This window comes from Plutella xylostella, chromosome 2 (assembly GCF_932276165.1).
Source record: "Plutella xylostella chromosome 2, ilPluXylo3.1, whole genome shotgun sequence".
Taxonomy (NCBI): Eukaryota; Metazoa; Arthropoda; class Insecta; order Lepidoptera; family Plutellidae; genus Plutella; species Plutella xylostella.
The window spans coordinates 5941875-5952972 of record NC_063982.1 but is presented as its reverse complement, the minus strand read 5'-3'; the positions used below and the strand labels follow the sequence as shown (position 1 = coordinate 5952972).

Sequence of the window (11098 nt, the reverse complement as noted above, 5' to 3'; positions counted from 1 at the left end):
TTGAGATGGTTTGGTCACATGGAAAGGATGGATGAAAGAAAACTTTAGTAGAGAGGAGATTCTGAATGGTTGTGTCGGTAAAGGACGTCACGGCGATGTCATGCCGACCAAATAGTTAGGTGATATACATATACTTGAAAAGAGCCAGACGAGTTTTCCAATACCGATGTCGCCGTACGGCATTAAGGAATGTACCTACAGGAAGAAAAAAGAAGTACTTTTTACTTATCTCTGGATCTTGGCACGTGGAGGCTCCTGAACTCCTGATATACTTTTATATCCTAACAAAACACAAACGTTAATAAGAATTTATCAAATTGTTTCAGGAGTTTATTTTATTACAAATAGCTTAGAGGGTAGCAACATAAAAGAATTGCAGATTTTTCAATGGTTTGGTAGAAGTTACCAGGCTAGTAATTCTGATGGTGTCTCGTCTGAACGTTTGTATTAGCAGCAACAATTAAATTGGTAAATTTATTCCTCAAATAACATCTCTGACTAATGAGAAATCCACCCTAAAACGTTATTCGGACCTAGTAACCTAGTAAGTAACTAACTATCCTTGTAAGTTTATATTTTTTCTATTATCATTTAAGTGTGTCGTTAAATTAGATTAGTAGGTACATTAGTTTAGTAGTTAATAGAACGTCCGAAAATCATATAAGGAAATACCCTCACAGTTACTTTATTCCCGGAAATTACCGCCCCTATCCCTTAGCTGCCACTGCAAGGGACCATTATCGAAGTAAATAAACGATACTATACCGCGTTTCACCATAAATACGGCGCTGTAATTAGAGGAACGCGTATTAAACGAATTATTTATCGACGTAGGTAACGAATCGCATGTTTCACCACGTCGACACGGTCCGCCGCGCGGTGGAGCAGCCCGTGGGCACACAGGAGCCGACAAGCCTCCGCAATATGTCCACTCATTGACCAATCACAGATTAGATAAATTAGATAAGTGACCAATACCAGATAGTTTCGCCTCGGCACCGCTGCGCGGTAAACTCACTGATTTGCCTACGTATTGTATTATCTTTTGTTTTGTTATGTGTACTTGAGCATTGGAACATGTTACTAAATAATTAATAGCTTGAGATTCATAATTTATTAAATGTAAAAATTGAGCCGATGGTCCCGGGTTCGATTCCCGGCTGGGGCAGATATTTGTTTAAACACATATATTTGTTCTCGGGTCTTGGATGTGCCCGTAAAATGGCAATAGGCCCGCCCCCTAATACATTGGGACTAACATAACACTTTGGCGAAAAGTGGGTGCAGCAATGCACCTCTGCCTACCCCGCAAGGGAGTACATTAGTAAAAGGCGTGAGTGCGTGTTTTTTTTTTGTAAAAATTGACAATGAATTATTGATTGTTATGATTAAATACGAAGGGGCATTATGTTACATAATGCCCCTTCGTCTAAAGCTGTCTATATTCGAAAGCAATGTAAAGTCGGTCCTTCTCTATGTCTGTGAAACTTGGAGGACTACAAAGCTGCTACATCACAAGCTCCAAGTTACCGTCAACAGGTGCCTCCGTTCGATTCTCCGCATATACTGGCCGGACACGATTTTTAATGTGGACCTATGGAAAAAATGCAACCAAACCACATTGAAGAAAGAAATCGCAATGAGGCGCTGGAGATGGATCGGCCATACAATGAGAAGACACGACTGTAACCATGCTCAAGTTGCTTTCGAGTGGCAGCCTGGTGGAAGAAGGAGACCAGGTAGACCCGTACAGAGCTGGAGAGGGTCCGTGGAGGCGGAAATGAAGAGGGCAGGTCTATCGTGGGCCCAAGTGAAGGAGGCGGCTCAAGATAGGGAAGCGTGGCGAAGAATGTCTGTAGCCCTAAGCTCCACAGGGGAGTAACAGGACTATAAGTAAGTAAGTAAGTAAGTATGATTAAATACGTCTACCGTTTGTCTACGTCTACCGCCATTAAATTTGACAAAGTTTCAACCACTGAGAAGAAATATGGCGAACGAAACGTCCCGGGTTTGAAATAGGTGAATTATATCGAACCAAAAACTTACTTTTAAAAATAAGCATTTCTAAAATTAGATAGCCTTTGACATTTATTAAATTTATTCCAGTACCAAAGTAGTTTTTACAGTAAATGAGTAGGTAATTAATTGAAAATTTCTCCTCGAGTAATCGCTTCAGTGGCCATATCTACGGCTTCAGTGCACTTTGACAAGGTTCCAATCACCAGCCTCTTTCAGACCTTCTTAAAACCGAGTCTTAGTTTTTCAAATACTTTTACCTACACAAGTTTTTTTTTTAATAAGGTAAAGGCTAAGTAACTAGTATCTACTTGTATAACTTCCATGATAGGTTCCTACTTACAAGAAAATTGATAATTAAACTAGAGAGAAGTAAAAAGACACAAGCAACGTCAAATATTTCTCGAACTCATACCTACTTAAATAGTAGTTTTTACTAACATTCGGATACTTATTTACATAGGTATTTTTAATTAAAGAAAAAGTGGAAGTTATAGTTTACAATAGGATAGATCCAATATGTACCTAATTAAGGATTAGAAAGTACTAATTGTAATTACATATAATAGAGTTTATCATTGCAGCAACCGGGCGCTGTCACATCGACTGTATCTTTCCGCACGAATTAACCGAAAACTTAATAACGAAATCTATTATGTTATTAATGAGTTCACGAAGGTTTGTCATGAATATTAATTAGGTATTGTTTTGTTGAGGTTTTTACAAATATTCAGTTTGTTTTAAACTTTCAGTTTGTTCATGATGAGGGCGGCGGGGAGGGAGGAACAGACCGCGCTTCAATATTATCATAACATTACAATAAGCTATATATTCTTCTATATAGTAAGTACGAGTACTAGCTTAAATAATATTTCCCTGAATGAACAATCTGAAAATAATGATTTATGAATACCTATACTTAAAAGAAACTAGCTAAGGTTAATGAGGCCGTCTGCCTGCGTATTGAAGTACATTTCATAAAAGTGCATCAGATATTATAAACTAAAAACGAAAATATTACTTAACTAGGTATGTTCTAAATTTAAATGTAAAGTTTTAAAAATTGGGGTCATTTGGTTTCGGCCAATGATTTCAAAAGGAAGGATAGGCCCTTCAGAACATTTTACTCTAACCTTCTTCATACAAGCAAAATAACTGTTATCTGTCATAATTTGTTTGGACTATGTCAGTGCCTAGCAACTATCTTGACGACGTAACCTTGTACGTGCGTTAATAATTTACCATCCCGGACATTGTTTTATTATTATTATTAATAATTTAAGACAAATCCAACTACTAAAATTAAAACTGTTTTGGGCTGTAGACCTGCAGAGCGTCCCGTACAAATGGACTAAAAATCACGCTCCAAAACGTAAGTGTGTGGAACAAGAAAATGTTCTCGGAGGATAGTCAACAAAAAATTACGTCCGCACATGGTTACAGCGCGCGGCCATTGTAGACTTTGGTAGTAAAATAATTATCACTTTATAATGTGTTTATTACTTAATTTAATGGTAATTACCGATGATACGATATTCGATGTTTCTTTTTGACCTTCGTATAATGGTTTTTGCAGCCTTTCACAACACAACTACATATTTAGAACAAGATTCACAAGACCATCTCTCGGCCACAGACAACTGTTGACTGAGGAGCGTTGGCCCTAAAATTACGATTTTAGGGCCAACGCGCGGGTTCCATTTTTTTGAGTGGGAGGCCCTGTCCTTACGCTAGTAATATATATGTCAGTGGTTTCGGCATTTAGTGAGTGGAACTATTTCATTGCTCGTCATTGTAGTTATAAGTAACCAGTTACTTCGCGTCCCTGTTCCTGTCTCCATGCCTCGACGGTAGATTATTTTACGTTCAAACACACCCTTATAATGAACACGTTTCTCATTTAATAAAATAACCAATGTATTAATAGGGTCGTGTTAAATATAGTTACATACCAATATTTTAAGCACACAGCAAATTGATTTTGGGAAAGGCTTTGAAAACAATATTAGTCGTTTTATTAATTGGGAAACGTTGGGTTAATTATGTTTGTTTGTTTTATTTATTGCATAACGGTAATATATCCATACACGCAGGAGTAAGTTGTGTCTGTTTTTAAGCCCTGTTAAAATAAAAAACGTGTGTTATATAAGTTTAACGTGTCTGTGTAAGAGCAAACCTGTACGTAGCAGCGTAGCTTTCAAACGACTGAACTGTTTCGATTTTATCTTGTTTCGAGCTTATAACACGCTTTTTCGCGCTTAGGAGGTTAAAAATACAGTGGCCTTAGTTCTCCGAGTCACGATCCCACTTCTGATACTAAAATACAGCCACTGCGTCTTGGTCAACCTACATGAGGTACAATTTTGCTATAACAAAGAGTTTCCGTAACTCGTTGCGACACGCGATGTATCACTGTGAATGATGTCAGAATATCAGGTGCTGGGTTGCTGGGACATGTAGGAGACAAATAAAGGGTAAGGTCAAGATTTGTCTAGCAGAAATGATTTCCTTATGGAGTTAATTTAGACTATGGACAAACATCCAATAAAGGAATAATGAAACTCGATATTTTTATGTCTATGTATACTACACACAATATAATCTACCGGAGAGGTGTACCTGTACACTGTGCAGGTCTGCCTGCGAAGCTATACCGCAAACCGCAAGGTGTGTGGGTTACAACTATGCAGTTTTTAGAACTGCGCAATCAATTCTTGCAGGTGAACCCTTCCGTAAACCGGAGACCGGAGTCCTTAGACACCGGAGTCCCACGCACTAAGAAAAACGAAATAACTGTGCAGGCAAACCTGGTAGCGTATATATTATGGCTTTAGACTTGCCTCTTTTTTGTCGAGCATAACATTTAGTTTCATTAAGCAGTGGGTGCAGTTGTCACTTCTTCTACCTAATAATAAATAAGTGTTGTAGTTTTTTCTTGTTTATATTTGTAGGTAACTAACATTAGAATAAATGTATATTCTTTCTGGATGTATATACCTACTAATTCTTTCTGGATCTTGGGTCCGTAATAAACGTTAATAAAAACAATATTTTTCAGAGCATAAACTTCAGTGCCATTACTGCCATTTCACATAACTTGGTTTCCGTTCCGTAGCCTACTCTTAGCAGGTGCTACGCGCTTCGTAGCAGGTGCTACGAGTTTCGTAGCTGTATAATACGAGATCAAGAACAAAATAAACAAGAATTCAACATACCAAGCTGAGATTTCACTCGAGACACGAGGATATAGTCCCGCATAAGTACCTATTACTATCAAAACAAGCTCGAAACCTAAACACTCCGCACGGTACAAACAAGGACAGGTCACGTAGCACAACACTTTCTTATCTCCAGCATTGTAAAACTTATAATCCAACAAACAATGAATATTATGATTCGTCTGCCACTCCGCCTGGCTTCAACAATGCAAATTGTGCACATTCTATACCGCACATCACAGGAGGCGCCAGTTAGTCGCAAATTGCACAGAAAATTGCACTCTATGTCAACTACAAAGGTACTATTATTGCGTTTGCTCGATGAGGTGGAAATGCTTTCTAAATGATACATTATAAACTGCTTTTAAAAGATCGCGAGGTGTTTGTGTGTAAGACGCAGTGATGGCTTTAGCATAATCCTTTCATGTTTTACTTTGTTGGTGACAATGGGTTATTACACTTACGGGCAATGAAAATGTTCCACTGAGAAAAACCCCTAATTACTCCTAAACGGAAAAAGCTAGCTTTATGGCGCCTTCTGCAAGATTGAAGTACATTTAACAGAGCATCAGAATATTACCAACTAAAAACAATTATATTTTGTTGAAATTTTAAATTGAATGTTTGAAAAAATCGGGGTCGTTTGGTGTCGGCTTTTTGTGAGTGGAACTATTTCATTGCCCGTGAGTGTATAAAGTAACATAAGGTACTTACTTTATTTATGTTACAGACATATGATAGTTATCTACATTATTTAGATTACCTATGTATTTTATAAACTATGTCTATCAGAGGAAACTTAGGAGTACATCAGTAACATCATCACCGAGTAAAGTATCAACTGTACCTACCTTATAATGTGATATATACCTATTATCCTAACTAATATTATAAATGCGAAAGTAACTGTGTCTGTATGTCTGTTACTCTTTCACGCCAAAACTAGTGAAAGGATTTGAATGAAATTTGGTATACATATGGTCTAGAGTTCTAGACCCTAAGAAAAAACATAGGCTACTTTTTATCCCAGAATTCCCACGGGAAAACTTTTAAAGGTGAAGCGAAGCTCGCGGGAACAGCTAGTTATGAATATGGCTTCAGACGTTAAGGGTACACAGCGATAGTTTTCAGCCGGCCCTATTAACCTAATTGCTTGTGTTTGATCTTTATTAATATCTCTAGTCCCTACAGCGACGTGTGTAAACAGGGACTCAACAAATACAACATGATCATCTCAACATTACTTTATTTTAGTTCAGTCAATATTATGAGAGGGCCTCGAGCTACAGGGTGATCTTATATCTACACATTCAATTCTCACGGGCTACGAGGCAAAAATACAATTATTCAGGTCAACCCTGTAATATACAGAGCCAAGTGTAGGTTTTCTTAACCGTTCGAGCAGTGTAAATTGACTCAAATGTGTAGATCGGAGCTAGTGCAGCGGGCGCCGCTAGGGGGCGACTCCCCCGAGCCATACTAACTCGCGTCTACTCGCCGCTACTCAAATGGAGTAAAAACTTGCACTCGACATGCAGGTGTCCGTGAAAGTATGCAAAAAACGAAAGGGCTATTTCTGAACGTAAGTACCCGTTTTGTTCAGAAACAGCCGTTGAGACACGGACACCCTGTATAAAGTTCCGGGTAAAGTACACATACAACACTAATTCTGAAAATCAGAAAACACTAAACAGAATAATACATCAATTACATAATATTTACTCTTACTAATAATATAAATATTTTATCAGCGCGAATAGCTGGAGGTATTGGCTTACTTACACGTTTTACAAATATTATTTAGATAATAATACAAAATGTGCACAGCATTCATTGACATAAACAAAAAACCAACTCGTAAGTTAAAACGGTTCAACCGATACCGACACACAAAAAGTCACGTCAAACGTATACAAATCATTATAAAGAAGCAAAAACTAGACAAGCATTATTTTATAAATGTTCATAATAACTACACCACAGTAAAATGTCATCCCTATACTGCGAAAATCTATCATCTAGAATAGAATAGAATAGGAATAGAATATATCTTTATTGAACACCACAAATTAAAACACACAAAGAGAACTTATAAACTTTTTAACTTTAGCTCCTCTTGCTGTCTTTAATAATTTAACAGAACGATAGTACTTACATTTCATATTATAATTATGTTTGTATAAATCCATATTTTTGTGATTTAATTGCTTTTGACAGTATGGCGATGATTTTACAAGCTGAAAAACGATTATATATTTATATCGAGATTTATGTACATAATGGTCAAATAATGTCATACCTACACAATCTTACACGAAGAAATTAACAAAGACATGTCAATAAAATATAAATTAATATACCATAAATACCTTTTTCCGTTGTACACCATCACGACAATTAGCGTCTAAAAACATTGAAATCTACGAATCCCATTAAATTTTTCATTTGGTTTCGGAGATTTGTGAGCTCTGACTATAATCCCAATATTGCGTCGTCACCATCATCATCAGCGCTCGCCACCGGCTCAGCAACCTCATCAATCTCATCAACTACATCTTCACTGACTGTTTCATCTACTGTATCTTCTATAACTGCGTCATGATCTGCTTCGTTCGCCGGACTCGCTTCTACTTCATCATCATAGTCTTGTTCGTCTTCAGAGTTCACCGGTTCAATCATCATCGTCACTTGTTGATTTTCTAATTTCGTGACACTGCCTACGTTTTCGCCACTGACTGTTTCAGTCACTACTGGTCCTTCAGTTTGGCTAGTAGGTATAGCGTTTACTGCATCATCTTGACTATTAACTGTATCAACAATATATGTTGTATTATCCGTGAATTGTTCAGCAGGTATAAGTACTATCGTTCGGTTTGTTTCCTCATCTATTTTTGTCAGACGGATTTTCTTGAACTGCCCTTTTTCTTCGGTAGGTCTACCCAAGATATTCGGCCTTTTCCTGGGCCGCTGGCCGCTGGTCGCCGGGGTTCCGTCCACCACTACGGTATCTCCGAAACGCCGCGGGTTTTTGTGCAGTTGTTTTATAGCTACATTTGCTGTAGGTTTCAATAAACTCCTTTTGAAGGTCGGTGTAACTACGTTCACTTCTACTTGACTGGCGGTGGGCTGCGCTGCTAGTTCTGTGCTGCCAGTCGGTGTGTTTGCTTCTGTGTCGTTGGTAGTGGTCCGTTTTAATAAGCTTATAAGGGTTGGTACTTTCAATTCTGTTTTACTGTTACTAAGCTTTGCAGATACTCCATCGCCAGCTGTTACCTTAAATGACAATTTTTTAGAAGTTGACGTTGGTTCTTTAATTTCTGCTTTACTCTTACTAAGTTTTGCGGATACTCCATCGCTGGAAGTCACCTTAAATACCAAATTTGTAGAGGATTTAGAGGTTGATGTTGGTTCTTTATTTTCTGCTTTACTTTTGTTAGGCTGCGGTGCTACTTCAGCGCTAGCAGCCGGTGTCACTGCTTCTGTTTCATCGCTAGCCGTCGGTACATCTTCTTCACCATCATTGCTAGCAGCTGTAGTGTCCTCTGTATCATCGTCTAGATCGCTGTCTATGACCACGACGGTGTCGTCTGCTTTATGCCCGGTCCTCACGTCGTCCCGTGCGTTGGGGTTGAGCGCGATGGCGCCGCGCTGGGCGGTGGGCGTGGGGACCGTGCCGCCGCCTTTCTTCTTCTCCTCCTGTAGGGCCTCCTCCTCGGCTGCTGTGGCAGAAATAATAATAAGTATATGAATGTAACGTAAACGAGGATGTATTTCTAAAAATGACAGTAATATCAGTCGTACATCAATGAGGTAAGTTGGTTTTCAATATTCTAAGCGCCTCTCTATGTATCCTACAGTTCAGCGCGAGGCGGCGGCGGCGCGGGGCTCGCTGCAGGCGCTCCCGGCCGCGGTGCGACACCAGGAACAAGTCCACAATATACACACAAACAAAAGCATCGAGCCCCCCTTTGTTGGTGGATAAAGTATCATAATTATACTCACAAACAAACGCATTCAGCCCCCGGACCAGTGCCGCTAGCGCTTCTCGATGTATCCTACAATTCAGCGCCAGGCGGCGGCGGCGGCGCAGGCCTCATTGCATATTATTGCTACGTCTAGCTAGTTATTTACATAATAAGTGTACAAAAGACTTAAGACTAAGAGCATTTTATACCAGTCATCCCACATAATACTCACAAACAAACGCATTCAGCCCTCTAACCAACGCCGCCAACGCCTCCCGATGTATCCTACAGTTCAACGCCAGTCGGCGGCGGCGCGGGGCGCGCTGCAGGCGCTCCCGCCCGCGGTGCGACACGAGGAACACGCCGCGGCCGGCCAGGAGTTGGGCCCGGACCTCGCGCAGGTTGGGGAGGATTGTTAGGACCTGCGGGGAGAGGGGTTATTTTAAGGCAATTTTTCACAATAGCTACCTGATGGATAAGTCTTGCTGTCACTATCTATAATTATGTTTTAAACAGTGACAGCAAGTATTTTATCTGGCCCGATGAACATCATACCGCGTTTTACCCTACCCTGCTCTTCTTAGCTTTTAAACCTTCACTGGATTTCCACGAATAGGTATTTTAAGACCAAAATTTGCCAAATCGGTTTAGCCGTTCTGGATATGACACCTTGCAAGAAGTCAATATCAAAAAAACTAAATTACAAATGAAGCCAAGATCCAAGTGGATCGGGTAAGTCTTCGCGGAGAATGCAGGATGTTGCAAAAGTGTGTTTGAATTTACAAAAGTCGTAGAACGAAAGTTGTTCGGGGTCACCCCTGAATCACCTCCTTTCAGCTTAGTGTATCTTTTTTGAACCCCCTATCATCATTATCATCAGCCTATAGGCTATATCATCAGTGGACTGCACTGCTGGATGTAAGTTTCTGCCAAAGCACGTCACTAGATGATATCCTTCTTGATATCTTTCCGACCTAACCTCGTATAGAGAACGAGTATGTAGATATGGTAAAGTGTAATACCTGTGCGTAGATGAGCGGGTTGTCCTGCAGCTTCATGTAGAACTTGGAGCCGAGCGCCACGCGCGCCGGCGCCGCCGCCGACAGCAGCCCCGACCCGTCTGCAAGACAAACAAACATTCATAATTACACATATTACACTCATAAAGCGTGTTTTGCACTCAGACTATAAACTGAAGAATAGAATGATGTAAATGGCGAGTAGGGGAGTTGACATTTAATTCCTACTTAAACTTGTCTTATGAAACGATTGGCATTTTGATATAGTTCTGTTATTCACTTGTATTCTAACAACATCTGATCACATTTCAACAGAGCTTTATATATGTTCACTGTATTCACGCCAAAACTCTAAATAAGTGACTTATTAACTGTATACCTCAGAGGCACAGTATTACAATCTGAGTCTCTTAGGCGTAGTTTCAAGTCGGATAGACCGATAGATCATTAACACCCCTGTTACATGTAAATGTCATTTATATATATGTATATACGCCATGTCCATCTTAAATAAATAACAGATGTGTCAAAAGTCAACACCTAATCCATTGTTATTATGTAACAGTGGTGTTAATGATCTAACAGAGAATAGTGAAACTAGGCCTTACCTGCAGAGTTCCCCTTCACCAGACACTCGTGGTGAACCTCGACGGGCGCGCGCTCGCCCCACAGCCACGGCTCGCGGCTCCACGCCTCGCGCCCGCACACGCACACCGTGTCGCCGCCAGCAGGGACATGGGTCCGTCTTCACTACCCACTAGTAGCACGGGTCTGCTTCAGTACAGACCGGCCAAACGAACGCCAACGAACGGGTTTCGTTGACCTTCGTTGTTGTAATCTGCACTGTATTATGTACTAGCTGTTCCCGCGCGCTTCGCTT

At 40.0% G+C, this 11098-nt stretch overlaps 1 protein-coding gene across 1 annotated transcript in view; it reads right to left on the bottom strand.

The window, feature by feature from the left end:
* Window positions 1-7706: 7706 nt before the first annotated feature.
* The window catches only part of LOC105392020, a 63938-nt gene continuing 60546 nt past the window's right edge, over window positions 7707-11098 (bottom strand). The window contains exons 25-27 of the mRNA XM_048622469.1: window positions 10222-10319; window positions 9432-9621; window positions 7707-8953 (exon numbers count right to left, since the gene is read on the bottom strand). Coding sequence (XP_048478426.1) covers window positions 7707-8953; window positions 9432-9621; window positions 10222-10319 — 1535 coding nt within the window. The remainder of the gene's footprint in view (window positions 8954-9431; window positions 9622-10221; window positions 10320-11098) is intronic.